This window comes from Heterodontus francisci, chromosome 15, assembly GCF_036365525.1.
Source record: "Heterodontus francisci isolate sHetFra1 chromosome 15, sHetFra1.hap1, whole genome shotgun sequence".
NCBI classification, from domain to species: Eukaryota; Metazoa; Chordata; class Chondrichthyes; order Heterodontiformes; family Heterodontidae; genus Heterodontus; species Heterodontus francisci.
In genome coordinates, this window is record NC_090385.1 from 41462350 (window position 1) to 41486154 (window position 23805).

The window sequence follows — 23805 nt, forward strand, 5'->3', positions numbered from 1 at the left end:
CTCAACACCTAAAGTGACCTAAAAATACACTTTGAAATTCCGAATTCCCCCCCCCGGGAACTGCAGTATCTTTGACCCTCAACCCCTTCCCACCATCCCCACAACCAATAGAAATAGCTTTTCCCACTTCCCCCCCCCCCCCCAGCCCTGATAATTCTATTCCTCCCCCCTCCCCACCAGTGTCTCGCCTTGTAACTCCAACGGAGTTCCGAAGGCGCGCGAGTTGCGGCCAGTTGGCTGTAAAATTGGCGTGGGACAGCCGCCATTGGCAGGTAAGTTAATCTGCATTTTAATTATCATTTTAATATTTTAGTGGCCCCGCCACCAAGTGGTGGGGGGAGGGGGATGCTGCACTGAGGCCTCGCGCCACTGATAACATCCGGCGGGGCCTTCTTGGCGTCATGGGTCGTGGAGGGCCGCTCTGGCTAGCATTTTACAGGCCTCCCCGCCACAATCCACAGCGTCGAGGGGCTGGTAAAATTCAGCCCATTTTCTCTGTCTTCTTGAGTAAAACTTTCTTTTAAAGACCTCTATTAGCTTATCCCTTGGCCTTTTCTGCTGAGAGAAAAGAGACCCAGCATGTTCGTCCTTTCCTGATAGGTATAACCTGCAATTTCTGGTCCCATCCTTATAAATATTTGTGCACCCTCTCCGGTGCCTCTATATTCTTTATATGATATTGGTGACCAGAACTTTATACAGTAGTCTTAACCAAGGTTCAGTACAAATTTGGCAAAACTTCTCTACTTTTCAATGCTGTCCCTCTAGAAATAAACCTCAGTGCTTGCTTTGTGTTTTCTTTTTCGCCTTATTCACCTGCATCACTACTTTTAGCGATTTTTGTGTATTTGTGCTCCCAGATCCCTTTGCTTCCCTACCCCATTTAGATTCTTATTTTCTGAGTAATATGTGGCCTCCTTATTTTTCTTACCAAAATTTAATACCTCATGCTTATCTGTGTTGAAATGCATTTGCTAATTATGTGCCAATTCTGCAAGTTTATTTATGTCTTTTTGTAATTTGTTGCAGTCCTCCCCAGTATGGACTATCCCCCAATTTGGTGTCATCTTCAAGCTTGGGAATTGTGTTTTTGATTCCAAAGTAAAATTGTTCATATAAATTGTGTGCAGCAATGGTCTCAGCACTGATCCTTGTGGACTGCACTTTCTACCTTCGGCCACTCTGAAGAGCTACCCTTTACCCCTACTGTCTGCTCTTTGTCTTGCAGCCAGCTATCTATCCGTTCTGCTACTCGTCCCCTGACTCAGCATGCTCTGACCTTATTTATTAGTCTATTATGTGACCCTTATCTGGAGTACTGTGTAGAGTTTTGGTCTCTTTATTTGAAAAAGGATATAATTATGTTAGAAGCAGTTCAGAAAAGGTTCACTCGACCACCAGGGATGAAGGGCTTATCTTATAAAGAAAGGTTGGACAGGTTGGGCCTGTACCCATTGGAGTTTAGAAGAATGAGAGGTCATCTTACTGAAACATATAAGATCCTGAGGGGACTTGATAGCGTGGATACTGGGAGGATGTTTCCTCTTGTGAGGGAGACTAGAACTAGGGAACACAGTTTAAGAATAAAAGGTCTTTTTTTTTGAGAGATACAGCACTGAAACAGGCCCTTTGGCCCACCGAGTCTGTGCCGACCATCAACCACCCATTTATACTAATCCTACATTAATCCCATATTCCTACCACATCCCCACAATTCCCCTACCACCTACCTATACTAGGGGCAATTTATAATGGCCAATTTACCTATCAACCTGCAAGTCTTTGGCTGTGGGAGGAAACCAGAGCACCCGGCGAAAACCCACGCAGTCACAGGGAGAACTTGCAAACTCCGCACAGAGGCAGTACCCAGAATTGAACCCGGGTCGCTGGAGCTGTGAGGCTGCGGTGCTAACCACTGCGCCACTGTGGAGGAGCTGAGGAGAATTTGTTTTTCTCAAAGGGTCATTAGTCTGTGGAGTTCTCTTACTCAGAAAGCAGTGGAGGCTGGGTTATTGAATTTATTCAAGGCTCAGGTAGATAGAGTTTTGATAGACAACGGAGTAAAGGGTTATGGGAGGGCAGACAGGAAAGTGGAGTTGAGACCACAACCAGATCAGCCATGATCTTATCGAATGGCAGAGCAGGCTCAAAGGGCCAAATGGCCTACTCCTAAGTCCTATGTTCCTATCAAAGGCCTTTTGGAAATCTAGGTAAATTACATCTGCTGACTTTTGTCCAGTGTTTCTGTTATCTCTTCAAAGAATTCAATGAAATTGGTCAAGCAAGACCTTGCCTTTAGAAATCTATGCTCACTATTCATTATTATATTTTTGATGTTTTTCTATTTTGCACTTCAATAGTGATTCCATTATTTTATCTACCACTGATTTTAAGCTTATAGGTCTACTGTTTCCTGGAAATTTTAGAATTATTGAATGGTTACAGCACAGAAGGAGGCCATCTGGCCCATCTCTCTGCAAGGGCAGTTTAGCTAGTCCCACTTCCTGGCCCTTTCACGGTAGCCCTAAAAATTGTTTCCCTTCAGATGCTTATCCAATTCTCTTTTAAAAGCCACGATTGAATCTGTCCCTACCAGGCAGTGCATTCCAGATAGTAACTGCTTGCTGTGTGTGTAAAAAAAAAAGTTAATTTTCCTCATGTCACCTTTGATTCTTTTGCCAATCACTTTAAATCTGTGTCCTCTGGTTCTCGACTGTTCTGTCATTGGGAACAGTTTCTCTTTTATCTACTGTGTCTAGACCCCTTATGATTTTGAACACCTCCATCAAATCTCTTCTCAACTTTCTCTTCTCTAAGGAGAACAACTCCAGCTTCTCCAATCTATCCTTATAACTGAAGTCCCTCGTCCCTGGAACCATTCTTGTAAATCTTTTCTGCACCCTCTTTAAAGCCTTCACATCCTTCCAAAAATGTTCCCATAATTGGACACATTACTACACTTGAGGCCGAATCAGTGTTTGTAAAGGTTCATCATAACTTCCTTGCTTTTGTACTCTATGCCTCTATTTATAAAGCCCAGGATCCCATATGCCTTTTTAACCACTTTCTCAACCTGCCCAGCCACCTTCAATGATATGTGTACGTATACCCCCAGGCCTCCCTGTTGCAGCACCCACTTTAGAATTGTACCCTTTAGTTTATATTGCTGCCTCTTGTTCTTCCTGCCAAATTTATCACTGCACGTTTCTCTGCACTAAATTTCATCAGCCACATGTCTTCTTGAAGTCTATCACTGTCGTTCTCACAGTTCACAATACTTCCAATTTTGTCATTTGCAAATTTTAAAGTTATGACATCCACCCAAGTCTAGGTCATTAATATAGATCAAGAAAAGCAGTGGTCATAGTACCAACCCATGTGGAACATCACTGTATACCACCTTACGTCCAAAAAGTGTACTGCTACTCTCTGTTTCCTGTCATTCAGCCAACTTTATATCCATCCTGCCACTGTCCCTTTTATTTCATGAGCTTCAACTTTGCTGACAAGCCTATTTTGTGGCACTTTATCAAATGCTTTTTGGAAGCCCATATATACCACATCAACTCTATTACCCTCATCAACAACCATCTTACCTCATGAAAAAACTCAATCAAGTCAGTTAAACACAATTTGCCCTTAACAACAAATCCGTGTTGGTTTTCCTTAATAAATTCACATTTGTTAAGTGACTGCTAATTTTGTCCTGGATTATCGTTTCTAAAAGCTTTCTTAACATCAAGGTTAAACTGACTGGCCTGTAGTTGCTGGGTTTATCCTGACACCGTTGTTCAAAAATGGTGCAACATTTGCAAATCTCCAGTCCTCTGGAAGAACCTCTATCTAAGAAGTATTGGAAGGTTATGTCCTAGCTCCCTTTTTAAATATAGTTATATGGTTACCAGTCCTCTGGCACTACATTTGTCTAGGTTCAAGTCTAGAATGGTCACCCAAGCGAGAGAGCAGTGAGCTGTTAATATTTGTGGAGCCATCCTCAGCACATAAACACCCTCTGAAAGGAGGGGCAAAGAAGGAAGGGAAAAATATCTTGTGTAACAATATCTGTACTTCGAGCATTCCTTCCAGACAGACAGTCTCAATAAAGGTAGCGCTAAAACTGGCAGAATCAATTTTCGTAGTGAACCTACTGCATTCAATAATTTTCGGATCAAACCTACCTGAAGCATCTCTGCTACCGATAGATCCAAAATAGTAGCCAGGTCTGGAGATGGAATTCTTCAATTTATCTTGTAATTATAAAATTAAAAAAAATTTTTTTGTATATCCTATAGAAAAGAAAAAATGACACAAAGACTTGCCTTACTTTTTCTGCCCTTCAGTATTTGGAATTTTCTTCCTAAACTGTTCGTTCTTGCTGCATCTCTTGCCACCTCAAAACTTGTCTTTGCATCTTCCCTAACTCAACTCCCAATGCTCCTAGGCTTCCTGTTTTTGCACTGGTGAAGCACTTTGGGACCTTTGGCTACCTAAAAGGTTTTATGCAAGTTGTTCATCTCAGCACTATTAATTTCCTCACATAGACAAGTTCCTCAAGCTACCAGAAATAGATTAACTGGTCATTCATCACATTTAGGGGGTGAAATTATTCTATGTCAGCAGCGCAAAATGGGCTTGTAGTAAATCGGCAGCCTGTTATACACTACGCCAGTTTTCATTTTCCATTGACTTGGAAAATATTGCCAAGATTATTAATTTCAAACCAAGTAAAAGCGACAGTGAAACTAGAAAACAAGTCTCAAAAAAGAGTTTGAACTATAGTTCTATGACAGTCAGTGGAAAGAGATTGGGTGCAATAAAAAATCTGCTGCTGATTTGCCAAGAGCCCATTTTGTGCTGTTGGTCTAGACCAATTTTCATCCCCACAGTGTTTGTAGGTCTTTGTGTGCAAATTGACTGTTACCTGTGCCTGTCTAACAGCCACTGCAACAGTAATTCATTGATTGGGAAGCACTTTGAGGTGTCCTTTTTTCTTTATTTGTTTCATGAAATGTGGGCATTGCTGGCTAGGCCAGCATTTGTTGCCCATCCTAATTGCCCTTGAAGGTGGTGGTGAGCTGCTGCCTTGAACCGCTGCAGTCCATCTGGTCTGGGTACGCCCACAGTGCTGTTAGGAAGGGAGTTCCAGGATCTTGATCCAGCGACAGTGAAGGAACGGCGATATAGTTCCAAGTCAGGATGGTGTGTGACTTGGAGGGGAACTTGCGGATGGTGGTGGTCCCATGCATCTGCTGCCCTTGACCTTTTGGGTGGAAGAGATCGTGGGTTTCGAAGGTGCTATTGAAAGAGGCGTGGTAAGTTGCTGCAGTGTATCTTGTATATGGTAGACACTGCTGTCACTGTGTGTTGTTGGTGGATGGGTTGCTGATCAAGTGGGCTACTTTGTCCTGGTGTCATGCTTCCTGAGTGTTGTTGGAGCTGCACTCATCCAGGAAAGTGGAGAGTATTCCATCCCACTCTGACTTGTGCCTTGTAGATGGTGGACAGGCTTTGGCAAGTCAGGAGGTGAGTTGCTGCAGAATTCCCAACCTCTGACCTCCTTTAGTAGCCACAACATTTATATGGCTGCTCCAGGTCAGTTTCTGGTCAGTGGTAAGCCCCCAGGATGTTGATACCTGAAGATGTTATCAGGTCTTGCATCTATCCCATTCTCTTCCCACACATTTTCCATTCTAACTCTCTGGCTTTACACTGTAAGATTTTGTTTAAACTGGACTTGGACCTGTGTTAATGAATGCTAGGCCATTAATCCATTCAGTCTCAAAATACTGAGGTAGAGAAGGTGGGAACAGCAAGTCAGCAGAGGCTGGGAAGAGAAAAGAATAAAGATCTTATTTTCTACTAAGACAATAGGAACGAAATCTAAAGAAAATCTAAGTTGGTTGAGGGAGATGCAAACATAAAGTAGAATCGTCCAGCCCAGTGGATGGTCGCTGACTCCCCTTGCATGGGTGCTTCACACTGAAATAATTGGCAATCTAGGCATTACCAGAGGTTTGACATTTTGGATTTCAAGATGGCAAAATCATAAAGACATGAGCAGCTTGGAATACAATGCTCAATTTTGGCCTACTTTTTGCAAGTGATGAGAGTTACTTTTGTAAATTGATGGCTGATTGTTAAATGATGTTTTCAATGCACATTTTGTCTGTTTTCTACAGAGAAAATGAGGCACTGTGGAAGGAGATATCGTCCCTGAAACAGAAGCAACTGCAGCAACACAAAGTTATTCGGAAGGTGTGTCATCTCTTCAGTACAGGACTTACAGGAGCAATTTAAAAAAGAAAAGTTTTACCAGTGTGTGAAAAGAGTTAACGTGTACATGAATGATGTTTTGTATCATATGTAACATTTTCAGTGCTTTTAATTCTTCATTCTGCTGGTCACCTCACTAACCAGAAACTGAAATGGATGAGCACATAAATGCCATGGCTACTAGAGCAGATCAGAGGCTGGGTAATCTGAAGAGTGCCTCACCTGACACCTTAAAGGCTCTATGCCTCCTACAAGGTACAAGTTAGAAATGATGGAATACTCTTCAAATGCTTGGATTGATGCAGCTTCACCACTCAAGAGGCCCGACACGATACCAGGCCAAAGCAGTCTGCTTAATTGTCACCCCACCCACTGGCATTCCCTCCACCAGTTGGCGTACCATGGCTGCAGTGTGTACTATCCACAGAGTGCACTGCAGCAACTCGTCACAGCCTCTTTGGCAGCACCTCCCAAATCTGCGACCACAAAAACTAGAAGGACAGGGCAGCATGTGCATGGGAGCACCACTTTCCCCCCCCACACCCCCCCCCCCCCCCCCCTCCAAGTTACACCATTCTGACTTGGATATATAGTGCCATTTCTTCATTCTTCCTGGAACTCCCTACCTAATGGCATTGTAAGAGCACCTTCACCATGCAGGCTGTGGTGGTTCAAGAAGAAGTCCCACCACTACCACTGTTTCAGGTACAACCAGGGATGGGCAAATGCCCGCCTTTCCAGCCACCAGGTTCAGTCATGAGTCTGTGCTGAGTTCAGCGGGGGTATTCCAATAGGCTCCTGTGTCCTTGGGCTGGGCAAGAGGAGTTGGAGCAAAACTTGCTGTCTGGTGTCTGTCTGCCTCTTCTGGCTGGAAAGTACACCTGTTGTAAGTTGGGTAAACACAGTATTGAGCTTGACTGTGATGCCAACTGTGGTTCAAGGGACTTTCAGTGCTTGCTGTTGAGACTCACGTGAGGATTGACTATTTCAGTGAGGTACCAGGAGGGAGTCTGACACTTGTGGAATCATAGCTCAACAGTCAGTGCTTTCAGAAAAGAATGGTGGGGCAGGGAATAGTAAATCTCATCATAAAGGCTGCTTAAAAAAAAACAGATGAGATCCTTGGCTTTGCAAATAAAGGCATAGAGTACAAAAGTAATGAAGTTATGATAAACATTTTACATCACTGTATTGTGGCCAGTTCTGGGTATCACACTTTAGGAAGGATGTCAAGGCCTTGGAGAGGATGCAGAGGTGATTTACCAGAATGGTACCAGTGACTTCAGTTATATGAAAAGGTTAGAGAAGCTGGAATTGTTCTCAGAGCAGAGAAATTAAGGGGAGATTTAATGGAGGTGTTCAAAATCACGAAGGGTTTTGATAGCATAGATCGGGAGAAATTGTTTCCATTGGCAGGAGGTTTGGTAAGCAGAGAACATAGATCTAAGTTAATTCGTAGGATCATAGGAAACAGGAGTAGGCCATTTGCCTGCTGATCCTGCTCCACCATTCAAACAGATCATGGGTGATCATCTACCTCTACACCATTTTCCCCACTAGCCCCATATCCCTTGATGGCATTAGTATCCAGAAATCTGTCGATTTCTGTCTTGAACATGCTCAATGATTTGAGCTTCCACAGCCCTCTGGGGTAGAGAATTCCAAAGCTTCACCACCCTCTGAGAAAAGAAATTCCTGCTCATCTCAGTCTTAAATGGCCTGTCCCTTAGAAGCATAGAACCATAGAAAAATTACCACCACACAAGAGGTCATTCAGCCCATCGTGTCTGCGCCAGCTGAAAAAACTAGCCGTCTAATCTAATTCCACCTTCCAGCACCTGGTCTGTAGCCTTGCAGGTTACAGCACTTCAGGTGCGGTTTCAGGTATGTTTTAAAAGAATTGAGTTTCTGCCTCCACCACCATTCCTGGCAGTGAATTCCAGACACCCACCATCCTCTGGGTGAAAAGGGTTTCCTCATGTCCCCTCTAATCCTACCAATCACCTTAAATCTGTGCTCCCTGGTAATTGACCTCTCTGCTATGGGAAACAGGTCCTTCCTGTCTACTCTATCTGGACCCCTCGTAATTTTGTACACCTCAATTAAATTGCCCCTCAATCTCCTCTGTTCTAAGGAAAACAACCTTAGCCGATCCAATCTTTCCTCCATAGCTGCAACTTTCAAGCCTTGGCAACGTTCTTGTAAATCTCCTCTATACTCTCTCAAGGGCAATTCTGTCCTTCCTGTCATGTGGTGACCAGAACTGTATGCAGTTATTTTGAGACAAAAAAAATCTAGGGAGGACATGAGAAATTCTATTACATAGAAAGTTGTTATGGTTTGAAATGCAATTCTTGAAAAGGTGGTGAAAACAGATGCAGTAGTAACTTGCAAAAGGGAATTGGAGAAATTTGCAGGACTGTGGGGAACAAGCAGGGGAGTGGGATTAATTGGATAGCTCTCTTAAAGAGCTGGCACAGGCACCAGGGGCCAAATGGCCGCCTCCTGTGCTGTATGATTCTATGATTTGTAATATGTTCACATTCTGTAACCTTGTCTGCAGATCCTCCACTTTATTGCCACTATGGTGCAGTCAAACAGTGTGGCTGGAATCAAGAGAAAAATGTGAGTTCTTTTTCCTTTTGTATTGGATGCTTGTTTTGGGGGGTGTGAACTGTGAATTTTCTAAAAATCGTTTCATTCGGGGAGGGGGAAGAACAGGAGTGAATGAGGGATAGTAGTCCCTGGACTGCTGTTTGTGCGTACTTGGCCGCCTGCTGCCTGAGAGCAAATAGCTGCCTATTTAAACCTGCCTCGGCCACAAGAACTGAATGGCCAGCAGACTAGAGGGAAGAAGACCCCCTTTTCTTTTTCTACTCTTCTTTACCCTGACAACCTGTTTGTTTTCCTCTTTGCTGTCAGAGGAGTAGAGACGCTATTGTTAAATTGTGAGTTCATATTCTCAGCTGCTCTGTGTACCTTCTCTTTGTGGCTACTCTCGCATGAGCCCAGTTGGTGTGTGATTATTCAACTGTGGATCAGCATCGTAGTCAGACCTGATCCATTTCTCCTCTGACATCCACGCAAGTGAAGGGGTCACTGGAAACTAACAGCTGTTGCATCCTTGCTCTCTTCCCTTTCCTAACCTAGAGACATGGTGGCCAATAGTAGTGACGCTGCTGCTACCCTGACAGACCAGCTAATTCAACGTGTATCATGAATTGAACCTGGGACCTTTTTTGTGGATCAGTTCCAAATAATGCACTACATTTATACATTGTGTTATGCAAGATCTTTGTGTCCTGCTTTTGTCAAAAAAAACATTATTGCATGGTTATTGTGAGATAACAGATTTATGATTTCATTGCTAAATCATTGTTTCCTGCACTCTCACATACACCCCCACATATTCCCCCACTGAAATGCTGAACACCATGGCTGCAAAATTTGGTTGTGTGGTAACCGTGTTCTCATTGCTGCAAGTGTCATTTTGGGTCCAAAGTGGCATCCCACCACGAGTGCACACTTCGAGCACAGGTCGCACTGGACGTAATTTTGGCTAGATTGTAGCGAGGGCGCTGGGAGCATGTGCTGGAAGAATGCAGAGTAAGCAGATCATGATGTTACATTGGTTTGACTCTCTAGCATTGCCATTTTCAACCTCAGTGCTCCAGTTAATGCCTTCTCTCAAACTCACACAGCTGACCATACATTCAGCAGTAGGAAGGACCCCAACCCCACCTCCGTCACTGCCCCACTGGTAGTTTTGCTGTGGAGAGAGGAGGGAAGCATGAGTTGCATCCTTAAACCATCTGCAGCTTGTATATCAGAAGCCATTGGGATTATGGGGCAAGTGCGCTATGAGAAGGAGGATGAGCATACTGCTTTCTTCCCACCACTGTCCATGACCTCGGTCATGGTTGTTCCAATGATGCCGAGCAACATCTCCTCCGTCAATATGAGGACATGCAGCCATGGCTGTCCATGCTGGTTAGCTGCTACTGCTTGTAGTTAGGCGCCACCTTGTCCTACAAGAGAGAGGGAACTGTGTTGGTGAGTATAGTGCAGTGTGTTTGGGTGATGTGGCTATCATGGTTGAATAGCTGGCAGTGTGTGCAAGCTGAGCGATGTGCTGCTGTAAGCCTTACACCCACAAAGTGTTTGAAGGTGATGTGAGGCGTACTGAATGTTAGATTTGAGTTGTGATCGATAGAAATTATTGGTAGGTGTTTGATTGGGGTGGGTGTGGTGTATTGAAGAGTATGTGAGGTTGGTGGGATATGTCATTTGAAGATGCATTTACCTTAACTAATGGTGTGAGGTCATTGAACATTTTGCGGAAAGGCATCCAGGTCCTCAGGGTTACACTCCTGGCATTGATCACCATAGCTATCTGCTCCCACTGTCTTCTGAGAGTTTGTCTGAAGGGCCTCCTGGCCCTTTGTGGGATCTGTCTTCCTGTGCGCCTCCTCGACCAAGGCCTGTATGCAGCATGTTAAAATCTTGGAGCCCGTTCTCTGCCATGTTGTGTCATCATTCAGTATTCTTCTGGCTCACACTCTCTTCTACAACCAGTTTGAGACCTGCTCCCGCCACAGTGCACCTCCTTTAAAAGCTGCAGGCTGGCTTTAAGTGGTGCTAGATTTTGAGACCCTTTTTCAGGCGTGCAGCCATTCAGCAACAAGCTTAGCCCTGGCTGCACACACAAATCATTCAAAAGAGCAGGCAGCACAAAGTTTGACTGTAGTCTGCATTGAAAGTAAGAAGCGTGGGTTAATCATGCACCGCAATCCTGCGCTCATTTTCGGGCCTTATTCAATTTCTCTGGCCCGTGCATTTTGCGCCTGAATATTCAAGAAGTAGCCTAATAATGGGCCTTGCCGTTGATTATCCAACACAATCAAACTATTGAATAATGCACCTTTTACAGATTGCTTTCTTGTTCCTTTCGTAAATTGTTGCAAATCATTCCCCTAGGCCTCTGATGATTGGTACTTCTGGGATGCCTCATTCCTACTCTAAGTATAGTCGGCCCATCACGATGGACACCAGTCAAGATGGCACAGCTGTACTCGGTATTCCAGTAAGTTAGAAAGTAGTTTGTTTATTTAGAAGCTAAGGTGAAGGGCCAGGGCCCCCTAGTGCAAGACAGCTGCAAGCTCAAAATGTTAGGAATGAAGAAGAGGTAAATCAGTAAGTAGGGATTAGGTGATAAGTTTAGTTTTAAAAGCCTGAAGCCAGTGATTTCAAAACCATGATGATGAAAGGGAGGAAGAGCATGCAAGATGTGATATTTGCAGGTGAAAGAGAGGATTAGCAATGTTAATAAAATTGAGACCTGAGAGATTGCTTATCAGATGACATTGTAACAGTTATTTGGCCTCCACCTCCCTTAGTTTATTCATGTGAAGTTGTATCATGTATCCCAGTTCTAGTGTTAATTAATTTTCCCAATGAAACTGAGAATTAATTGGTTCTGGAAGGAATGAATCAGAGCTAAGTCTGGCTTGGGAGCTAAGAAGGAAAAACCTTTTTATACCTTTTTGAGGGAGGCTATTCATTTTTGTGTATATTAAATGTGAAAGATGCCTGTTCTTCAAGCTCCACGATCCTGTGGATGCATCAAGCATTCCCAGGTGAGCTATAACATATTGTATGTACAAAATAAAGCTCCCGCTATATTTCCCCACGAGCAAGCATTGTCTCTGACATTTTGTTCCCCTGATAGCCATCCTTATGGCTAAGACCATTGGCAATCTCTGCAGTATTTTATCATTGAATCTGCAGATACTATATTTCCCTACAAAAATTATCCTGCTCTTACCTAATGCTGCAGCTCTAGGAGATTGAATGCTGTAGGGGAAAATTCTTGATCTCACTGTAGCTTCACAGGATCATGAATTTCTGCCCATGGTTTAGTTTAGTTTAGAGATACAGCACTGAAACAGGCCCTTCGGCCCAACGAGTCTGTGCCGACCATCAACCACCCATTTATACTAATCCTACACTAATCCCAAATTCCTACCACATCCCGACCTGTCCCTAGATTTCCCTACCACCTACCTATACTAGGGACAATTTATAATGGCCAATTTACCTACCAACCTGCAAGTCTTCTGGCAGGAAACCTGAGCACACGGAGAAAATCCACGCAGACACAGGGAGAACTTGCAAACTCCACACAGGCAGCACCCAGAATTGAACCCGGGTCGCTGGAGCTGTGAGGCTGCGGTGCTAACCACTGCGCCACTGTGCCGCTGGTGTACAGCGATGTTTGATTTAGTTTTTTGGGGAAGCAGAGAAAGAAAATCAGAAATGGGGAGGACTAGTTCTGTGGACTGTGAAGTAGGAGGAGGAGAGGTACCACTTGTGAAGTTGAGGAGGCAGCAAAATGGAAACATGAAGAGGGGCTGAGAGAGAGAGCAGCAACGTGGCTTCAAGAGCTAGGAAGGGAAGGTGGATTAATAATTGAATTTAGCACTGAAGAGTATCGATACATACTTCAAATAGGTTACAATTTCTGGAATTTTCCAGTGGTTGAGCAAACTTGAATTTAGTGCTGTAGATTAATGGGATCTAGGTTGAGACTGCTCAGGCCAAGTAAAGATGATGTAACCATGAGACCTCCTGTGAAATGTAAAGAATTAATGCCCATCATTTTATATTACATCAAGAAATGTGAAACTTGTGAGAAAAGCAGTGTTTATCCAGGAGGCGTTATCATATCTGAAATCACACACCTAATTGGGAGTCCAAATCAGCCTAGTGAAGAGCACAGGTAAGGGTCTGATTGAATTTTTTTCTAAATGTATTTTTAAAAATTTAACTCTTTAGAATTTTTGTTATTGGAAGAGCAGCCTCATTCCTGTAGCAGTCACTCACCCTCTTGGTCAGAACTCTCACATAAATAGACCTTCTTGAACTGGCTCCTGGCCATTTGTTCAACTGTTCTTTTGTTGCCTCGCGATAGAAGTTGGCAGCTTGACCTCTTGCCTTCGATCAGCTCAACTTGTTTGAAGGTTGGCCAATAAAGGTTGTCAATTAAACTGGCAACCACCGTCTGGATGGTTTCCCCCCCCCCCTCTACCCCACCCCAGAAACTGTGTCCTGTGTCTGCAATGAATAAGACTAGCCTGATGTAATAAGCCTAGGTGGCTTACAGGAAAGCAGCTATATCAATCCGTATGAACACCCAACCTCATGTCCCGGATGAGCTAATGATTCTTGATGTCTCAGACTGGAGTCACATACAAGTAGCACAACTCCACAAATATGCTCATCTTGCTAGAACTACATGCCCTCTCCCATCCCCATCATCCCCAAGCATCTGACTGCTGTGGGAATTGTAATCCCTGGAGTTAAAGTTAAATTAATAGTGTCATGACTGAGGCGGGAGGAGTGCACTGTTTCCTCTAGTTCCACTTCTTCACAGGTCACAACACATATTGACATTTTTTTCCAGTTACTGATGCGGTCAATCATAGGCTCTATTTTTATCCCAAAATAAAATACACCAACCAGGTTTCTTCATTTTGTTGTTTATTATAAAACAAGTCTTAACCAGTAATGAAGCAAAACATAAACACACAGATTGAAATATAAAAGTTCCCTTTTCACCTTCAGCCCCTCATGCACGTGCACACACACACGCCGGTTAACCGGAAAAATAGAGATTTATTCTTTAGAGCTGTATTACAAAAAAAAAGACAGAAAGAATACTTTGGCTAAATACTTGCTAATTCTTGAAGAAAGAAGATGTGGAAAGATGTCAGATGTCCTTTGTTTTGGTTGGGCTTCCCAAATATATGTAGATGGCTGTCATTGGGATCTTCCTAGAATAGTTCTTGTCAGGTGACGTTGAAGATCAGTTTGGGCAGGCTTTCCAGGAAAAATGCAGATACAGGGGTTTCAGGCAGTTTTTTACACTTGCTTCTCCACAAGTTGGAAAAAGTGGCAGGCTTTTTTTTTAAAAGAGCTGGAACAGGCTGGATTGGGGCTTGTCCTTGGCAGGTTGATTCTTTAACTCCTTTTTAAACCATTGTCCATTTCCCAACTGCCTGTCCAAAGCAAAACCATAAACATCTCAGGACTCAAGCCTGCCTGACCCCTATAAATCTTGACCTGTCATTTCTTTGTAAAGATCTTTCCCCAAGCCAAAAGAAAAACCCCTGCTGGGTATTTATCTGAAAACAGGTGCCTTCCAGTAACTTGTTTACAAGCTCAGTCCAAAAGACCTTCTGATGACCTCTTTTTTAAAAAAAAACCCAAAGTTCCAGCATCTATGGAATCTTTTTTCAGTTTTGAACACATCCTCATAATTTCACAAAAATAAGAAGCATTCATAACAGTAGTATCATTTTGATATAAATCATACCAAGATATCTTTTATAGCAAAATGGTCAGTAACCTTGAAACATAAGAGTTCCTTTGGTGACCTTAAATCTATACCCTGCAGTTACTGTCTTTCTGATCAATTAAAATAATTTCATACTTTTTTTTATACTAACTTGTCAAAACCTCTCCATTTTTGGAACCATAATATTGGATCTCTTAACCTCTGCTCTAATGAAAAGAATCCCAGTAATTGCTTCATAACTGCCCCTCATCCTTCGTATCATAAATTAATTAATAACTACTTTTACACATAATATTGACCCCTAAAATTGTTATATTTTGATAACTTTTATCTACGCTTGTCTGTTTCACCTTCTGCAGCTTTGTGACTGGAAAGCCAAGTACTGCTGAAACACTGTTCTGTACAGATACAGACAACCTAGTTGCCACTTCGAGCACTGCATCATCACCACTCACATCGCACAATCTGTATGACGATCTCCTGGATGAAAACTGTCAAATGGCTGCTGAAGAAACTTCTGACCGGTGAGATTCTACTTAAAAGTTAAAGCTAAAAAATTAAGGGATCCACTCTTTCCCCCCCCCCCCCCCCCCCCCCGACTCTTTTTGTGATTGTACATGGCCTTGGAAGGAGTGGGCTGCTGGGCAGATTTGATCTTCTACCCTTTGTGAACCTGAACAAAGATCAAGTACTCTATAGGACAGGATTCCTCTCCTGGTACTTGGAGGGATAGAATGTTTGTGGAAGATAACAGATGAGTGTTGAATAGTGGGAATGAAGATGGATGAGTATTCTTGAGTCCCGTGTTCTGAGGGCTTCATGACAGTCACAGATGGAATCCATTTGCTAAGCCAAAAATTGTTTATAGCAGTAGTACATGCTGATTGCCCATGATGAGTTATTTGTTTATATTTCTAATATTTGCATCCATTATCAGCAGCAAGGACTGTAACAACAACTTGAATTTAATGTAGTAAAATGTCCCAAGAGCAATATCAATTGAAATGTTTTTGACACTAAGCCATAGAAGGAGGAAAGATGACCAAAAGCTTGATCAAAGATGTAGGTTTTTGGGAGCATCTTAAAAGGGGAAGGAGAGGTTTAGGGAGGCAGTTCTAGAGTTTAGGGCTAAGGCAGCTGAAAGAATGGCTGCCAAGGGTGGAGCAATTAAAATCAGCGATGCGCAGGAGGCTGGAATGAAGGACCGTAGAGATCTGGAGGCCTGTAGGGTTGGAGAAGGCTACACAGAGGGGCGAGGTCATGGGGGGGGGGGGATTTGAAGACAAGGATGATGACTTCAAATTTGAGGCATTGTTGGACGGGGAGCCAGTAAAGGTCAGCAAGCACAGAGGTGATGGGTGATTGATTGAAATTTGGAGCTAAGGTAACAGAATTTTGAATGAGCACAAGTTTATATAGGTGGAAGATGGGAGGCCGACCAGGAGAGCTTTGGAATAGTTAGAGGTAGCAAAGGCATGGATGAGGCTTTCGGCAGCAGGTGAGCTAAGGGAATGTTGGAGCCGAGCAATGGTGAAAGTAGGCAGTCTTGGTGTGGCTATATGGTTGAAAACTCAACTCTGGGTCAAATACAAAACCTGAGGTTGTGAACAGTCTTGCTCAGCTTAAGATAGTTATTGAGGATAGAAATAGTGGACAGGGAACCGAGTTTATGGTGGGGACCAAAGGCAATGGCTTTAGCCTTCACCTCAGAGGTCATGCAGCGAGGCACTATGGGTGGAGCTCAGGAATAGGAAGGGTGCAGTCACGATGTTGGGGGTTTACTACAGGCCTCCCAACAGCCAGCGGGAGGTAGAGGAGCAGATATGTAGACAGATTTTGGAAAGATGTAAAGGTAACAGGGTTGTAGTGGTGGGTGATTTTAACTTCCCCAATATTGACTGGGACTCACTTAGTGCTAGGGGCTTGGATGGGGCAGAATTTGTGAGGAGCATCCAGGAGGGCTTCTTGAAACAGTATGTAGATAGTCCAACTAGGAATGGGGCCATTCTGGACCTGGTATTGGGGAATGAGCCCGGCCAGGTGGTCGAAGTTTCAGTGGGGGAGCATTTCGGGAGCAGTGACCATAATTCCATAAGTTTTAAGGTACTTGTGGATAAGGATAAGAGTAGTCCTCGGGTGAAGGTGCTAAATTGGGGGAAGGCTAATTATAACAATATTAGGCAGGAACTGAAGAATTTAGATTGGGGGAGACTGTTTGAGGGTAAATCAACATCTGACATGTGGGAGTCTTTCAAACGTCAGCTGATTAGAATCCAGGACCAGCATGTTCCTGTGAGGAAGAAAGACAAGTTTGGCAAGTTTCGGGAAGCTTGGATAACACGGGATATTGTGAGCCTCGTCAAAAAGAAAAAGGAAGCATTTGTAATGCTGGAAGGCTAGGAACAGATGAAGCACTTGAGGAATATAAAGACAGTAGGAAGGAACTTAAGCAAGGAGTTAGGAGGGCTAAAAGGTGTCATGAAAAGTCATTGGCAAACAGGATTAAGGAAAATCCCAAGGCTTTTTATACATGTATAAAGAGCAAGAGGGTAACCAGGGAAAGGGTTGGCCCACTCTAGGACAGAGATGGGAATCTATGCGTGGAGCCAGAGGAAATGGGTGAGGTGCTAAATGAGTACTTTGCATTCGTATTCACCAAGGAGAAGGACTTGGTGGATGATGAGCCTAGGGAAGGGAGTGCAGATAGTCTCAGTCATCTCATTATCAAAAAGGAGGAGGTGTTGGGTCTCTTGCAAAGCATTAAGGTAGATAAGTTCCCAGGGCCTGATGGGATCTACCCTAGAATACTGAGGGAGGCAAGGGAAGAAATTGCTGGGGCCTTGACAGAAATCTTTGCATCCTCATTGGCTACAGGTGAGGTCCCAGAGGACTGGAGAATAGCCAATGTTGTTACTTTGTTTAAGAAGGGTGGTAAGGATAATCCAGGAAATTATAGGCTGGTGAGCCTTACGTCAGTGGTAGGGAAACTATTAGAGAGGATTCTTCGGGACAGGATTTACTCCCATTTGGAAACAAACGAACTTATTAGCGAGAGACAGCATGGTTTTGTGAAGGGGAGGTCGTGTCTTACTAATTTGATTGAGTTTTTTGAGGAAGTGACGAAGATGATTGATGAAGGAAGGGCGGTGGATGTTGTCTATATGGACTTTAGTAAAGCCTTTGACAAGGTCCCGCATGGCAGACTGGTACAAAAGGTGAAGTCACACGGGATCAGAGGTGAGCTGGCAAGATGGATACAGAACTGGCTCAGTCACAGAAGACAGAGGGTAACAGTGGATGGGTGTTTTTCTGAATGGAGGGCTGTGACTAGTGGTGTTCCACAGGGATCAGTGCTGGGACCTTTGCTGTTTGTAGTATATATAAATGATTTGGAGGAAAATGTAGCTGGTCTGATTAGTAAGTTTGCGGTCGACACAAAGGTTGGTGGAGTTGCGGATAATGATGAGGATTGTCAGAGGATACAGCAGGATATAGATCGGTTGGAGACTTTGGTGGAGAAATGGCAGATGGAGTTTAATCCGGACAAATGTGAGGTAATGCATTTTGGGAGGTCTAATGCAGGTGGGAGGTATACAGTAAATGGCAGAACCCTTAGGAGTATTGACAGGCAGAGAGATCTGGGCGTACAGGTCCACAGGTCACTGAAAGTGGCAACGCAGGTGGATAAGGTAGTCAAGAAGGCATTCGGCATGCTTGCCTTCATCGGACGGGGCATAGAGTATAAAAATTGGCAAGTCATGCTGCAGCTGTACAGAACTTTAGTTAGGCCACACTTAGAATATTGCGTGCAATTCTGGTCGCCACACTACCAGAAGGACGTGGAGGCTTTGGAGAGGGTACAGAAGAGGTTTACCAGGATGTTGCCTGGTCTGGAGGGCATTAGCTATGAGGAGAGGTTGGAAAAACTCTGATTGTTTTCACTGGAACGACGGAGGTGGAGGTGCGACATGATAGAGGTTTACAAAGTTATGAGTGGCATGGACAGAGTGGATAGTCAGAAGCTTTTTCCCAGGGTGGAAGAGTCAGTTACTAGGGGACACAGGTTTAAGGTGCAAGGGGGAAAGTTTAGAGGGGATGTGCGAGGCAGGTTTTTTACAGAGGGTGGTGAGTGCCTGGAACTTGCTGCCAGGGGAGGTGGTGGAAGCAGATACGATAGCGACATTTAAGAGACATCTTGACAAATATATGAATAGGAAGGGAATAGAGGGATATGGGCCACGGAAGTGCAGAAGGTGTTAGTTTAGGCAGGCATCAAGATCGGCGCAGGCTTGGAGGGCCGAATAGCCTGTTCCTGTGCTGTACTGTTCTTTGTTCTTTGTTCCCAATATTTAGTTGGAGGAAATGCTCATCCAATATTAGATGTCAGACAAGCAGTGTGACAAATCAGAGAAAGTTGAGGGGTCCAAGGAGGTGGTGGCGAGTTAGAGCTGAGTGCCATTGGCATACATGCGGAACCTGATATGCTTTCAGATGATATCTCTGAGGGATAGCATGTAGATGAGAAAATGAAGGGGGTCATGAATAGGTCCTTGAGGAACTCCAGAGAGAACAGAGTGAGAGTGGGAAGGGAAGTCATGACACCCTTTCCACCCAGGTGAAGGGTAAAGCACATTGTACTTTGCCGTAACGTTTCATAAAGCACACACTACTCTCAATGTGATGTTTTTTCTTTCTTCACATCAGCCATTCTAGTGGCTCTGCTGAGTGAGTTTGGCAGCTTGGGCGGTTTTATTGCTGTGGATATAAAGCCCATAGTGGTTGTGTATGCACAGCAAAAACGCTGCCACAAAATTGGCAGTGTAGTATTGATCAATCCACAAAATTAGCAGCGCACTATTGAGGGATCCACAAAATTGGCAGTGTAGTGCTGGTTAATGGTGTTTACCTTCATGCTGGGACTGGGAATAATCATTTAAAAAAAAAACTCTTGCCCTAATTCAGTGAATTACTGATCTTTTTCTGGGTGCTGGGGAAGAAGGCTGTAACAAGTCAGATTGAAGAGATAACAGTTCTGTTTATTCTTCTTTCTCTCTGTAGGAGTGAAATAATTGACCATTTGGATATGATTGGCAACAGTTTGGCTCAAATCCATTCCTCACTCAGCAACGCCCGATTAAACACAAATTTGGATTTACTCAAAGATGTAAGTTAAAACGGAAATGTTTTTTCTGCAGATAATGTAATACTAGATCTGAATCTGTCCAGCTAATCATGTGGGGGATGCATTTTCCTCCAATTGCAAGAAAAACTAGCATGAGTATTATGTTGTTTTCCCATGACAGTGCTTCATGAGTCCTCCAGTAGGAGTGAAAAGTTTGTATGGGAGGGAATAGTGTTATTGGTAAGTCTTACAGAGGAAGACGAAGTGTTCTGAATAAGGTTCCTGTGATAGCTCAATTGGTATAGATGGTGAAAAGGCCAGAAGTTTCCAGGTATGATTACTGTCTGCTCAGTTAGATCTCAGTGGAGTCAGCAGTTGGGCACTATAGCTGACATCTGTAACTCTGGGTTCGAAAGGGGAAGCATGCAGCCAGGATTTATGCTGCTGATTACTCTCCATTTGATCCTTGCTGGAAAGTGGATGTGGAGCTTGTTAAGGACCAGGTCAGACTCTGCTGTGATGATCTCCATGGTAGATTATGTTGCTGACACTCAGCTGGGCCTGTTCCTGAAGATTGGCCACATGTGTGAGCTACTTGATGGTGCCTGTGGAACGTTACCATATCAAGACGCTGCACCTTCAGGAGAGGGGAAAGGAAAGAAAAGAGAAATTGGCAAAAAAAAAAAACCATTTTGATCAATTGCTTGTTACACCAAAATTTCAGGGGTGATTCACTTTCAATAGACATGTTAATGGAATGACAGTCGAGCGGCAAGTGTGCTTTAATGCGGAGAAATATAATGTAATTTGCAAAGAATTAGTAAAAAAATATAAAACAGGAATAAGAACAGAAAATGCTGGAAGCATTCAGCAAATCTGGCAGCATTTGTGGAGAGAGAAACCAAGTTAATGTTTCAGGTCAGTGACCTTTTGTCAGAACACAGGCACAGACATGTTGAGCCAACTGGTCTTCATTGCTTTTACATCTACTTTGAAAAGAGAATGTAAATTAGAACCATTAATACCACCTGTGAGTCAAAATGTCATCCGCGTCTGATAATTTGACAGTTCTGCCATCATTCACCAAGTCAAAAAGAAAATTTTGCTGGGGGTGATGTGGGAGTTAAATGTGGAGTATTTAAAACAAAAATAGGGTATTTCTCTTTGACTTGAGTTTTTCCATTCAGGTCACAAGAAAATCTTAAGACTTCAAATTTTCCAATTTGTTGTGTAAAGCAACATTCATAATTGAGAATTTGCAGAATCGGAGGGAAGAATTTGCTATTGCACTTTTTTTGTCCCATGAAATGAAGTAAAATTCATAACCTTCAGATGTCTCAGCAAAATTATCTTGTCATTTTATGCTCACATTTAACAACATCTCAAATAACCTTATCTGGACTAAACAGGTAGAAAGAATATTCAGTTCTAGATATCCTGCGATGTGCACAAGATTGTCACAAAATCGCGTTTGCATAGCACTTGAGTTATGAGGTCTTTCACATTTGAAATGAGCACAGGAGGCATTAGCTGAGTGTGTCTTTAATAAAATTAGATACACCTCTGATTACTTCTTTTTTCCTAGCTCTTCAACCCATCAACTGGAGGATTAGTAACATCATATCCTGAAGTAGGACTGGACACCAACAAGGTACTTAGACTGTGGCAAATGATATTATTAGCAGCTAGTATTCCTGCCAGAGAGATGAGAGATAGCAGATCGTTACATTGTATCAGGGATTGATGCACATGAGCAGGGATATTGGAAAAATGAGTACCATAATGACCAGAAATAAAAACAGAAAACACTGGAAATACTCAGCAGGCCTGGCAGCATCTGTGGAGAGAGAAATAGAGTTAACGTTTCCGGTCTATGACCTTTCATCAGAACGCTATGATGAGCAGGTTTGTTTTGTATCACAGAGTACCTCTAAATAGTTCTGTTCCTTGGACATACTCTCACCACTTGTTTTGATTGGCTTTAATTCCTGGCTTGAGAAACACATTGAGGCAAAATTAGACTCAGTTTTGGGCGTAATGAGGCCTTTTAAACTACCCTCAAAATGGTGTCTGTAACACGCGCACATACTTCCGCTGGAAGATGCGTTAGAAGTCATATCTGTAAAGGGGTTTGTGTGCACCTAACAACTGTCGGCTACATGTAGAGCAGGCACATCATGACGCCAGTCTTTGTGTAATGCTGATTTGACTCCAGTGCTGCCTTTTTGGAGCTCTGCGCTTCAGCTTATGCCCTCTGTTAACCTTGCATACCTGAACACATGTGAAATTGTGGAACCCTCTTCCTAACAGCACTGGGTGTACCTACCCCACATGGACTGCAGCGGTTCAAGAAGGAGGCTCACCACCAGTAAATGCTGTCTTAGCCAGCGATGCATCCCCTGAATGATTAAGAAAAAATGGCATGAAGGGGCCCCCTATCCCAACCAGGCTGCAACTTTACACCTTTCTATACTTCTTTAAAGTTTCAGTAATCTACAGGGCGTGGTCAGGATGGTGGCGAAGTACTATTTTGTTTATATAAGTTCACAAAACTTAAACACAAACCAGATACTTCCATATATGGGTGGCCTAGTAGGGCTTCCTTGTGGAATTGAACTAGACTGGGAGAATGAACAGAGGCCAGGCAGAGCAGGACAAGTTGTTAGAGGGGAGAAGGACTCGCAGCAATACCCCTTTCCATAATGTCCAGCACTATCTCCTCCTGGAGCATTGAAACATGAAGGCATGTCTCTTCCCCCTCCCGTTAATTCCAGTTGTATGCCACTTTCTCCTGCAACAAAAGAGGGAAGTGTGCCAATAAGCGTCAGGAAATACATTTGGATGATGTGGCTGTAATGTTTGAATAGCTGCCAGTGAGATGTGGGTGCGAGACCTGCAGCAATGCTAAGGTGAGGTGAAGCATGTGAGTTGTGATTGATCAATTTTGTTGGTAGGTGAGTGATGGGTGTAGTAAATTGAGCAGTAGATGAGGCTGGTGGTGTAGTTGGTACGATATGGCATATGAAGATGCATTCCTGAACTTGACAACTCATGAAATCATTAAACTTCTTCCTGCAGTGCATTCAAGTCTTTGTGGCTGCACTGCTAGCATTAACCTCCACTGCCATCTCTTGCAACTTCCCTCTGAGCATGTGTTCCGGAGGGCCTTCAGTCCTCCTGAGGAGGATATAGGACATCGCTCCTTTCCACCAAGACTTCCAATGCAGTGCCCAAAAACCTTGGAACTCATGGTCAGCCATTGTTAAATTTTCCATCGCACAATATTCAGAATGATATTCAGACCACCATCTGCCACAATGCACCTCCCCCTCTCAGTGGTGCAGGCTGTCTTTATGTAATATTAGGTAGTCTCGATATTGGGCTTCCTACTGATGCGTGCAGCCAATCAACAGCGCACCAAGTGCCTGCTGTGCAATCACCGGGCACAGTTAATCGAGCCTCGCAATCTCTGCCTGTTTTTGGTGTTGTCCAATTTAACATCCCTTTTTGAGCAGTTTTATTCCCCAATCTCCTTCCATGTTGCAATCCATCTACTGATACTAGTGGGAGCCATTTGAGTGAAGTGTTCAACTGCTGTTTAATATAGGGTGTGGTGCTTCTTAAAAGCATTTTGTTTGAAAGCAGTAATCCCAGCTTGGAAGAGCAGGTAAATAACTGGACTTAGAAATTTTTGGTCAGGGCATTTTTTTTTCTGAGCTAGGCTGGCAATTGGAGTGCTACAATTGGCCTAAGCATTCCTGGTTTAGGGGTGGAAATGTTGGCCTTTTCTCTCCAAATTGAGATTTCTGTTAATAAGAATTGTGGAATTGATTATTTGCTGCATACCTTGTCTTGTCAGCACAAAAGATTGTGGGTTGTAACTAAGTTACTGAATTTGTTTTTGCCGAAGGTAAATGGACAAAAATGCAGAAATGCAGAAGAAGAACAAGTTTACACTGGATCCCAGAGTGAACAAGGTCAGCTGCTCTTGTTTATTGTGGAGTAAGTCTCTGACTAAATATTCAAATAAAAGAATAAAGGAAAAATCATTTCA

The 23805-nt window shown here is 43.4% G+C and overlaps 1 protein-coding gene across 4 annotated transcripts in view; it reads left to right on the plus strand.

Annotated features, from left to right (window-relative positions):
- The window catches only part of LOC137377615 (heat shock factor protein 1-like), a 49440-nt gene that overhangs the window by 17623 nt on the left and 8012 nt on the right, over window positions 1-23805 (plus strand). For 2 of the 4 annotated variants that reach the window (XM_068047442.1, XM_068047445.1), the window contains exons 5-12: window positions 6180-6255; window positions 8837-8898; window positions 11251-11356; window positions 12948-13051; window positions 14989-15153; window positions 19688-19793; window positions 21337-21402; window positions 23662-23753. In XM_068047442.1, coding sequence (XP_067903543.1) covers window positions 6180-6255; window positions 8837-8898; window positions 11251-11356; window positions 12948-13051; window positions 14989-15153; window positions 19688-19793; window positions 21337-21402; window positions 23662-23753 — 777 coding nt within the window. The remainder of the gene's footprint in view (window positions 1-6179; window positions 6256-8836; window positions 8899-11250; window positions 11357-12947; window positions 13052-14988; window positions 15154-19687; window positions 19794-21336; window positions 21403-23661; window positions 23754-23805) is intronic. The other 2 variants (XM_068047446.1, XM_068047443.1) reach the window with 1 other exon arrangement.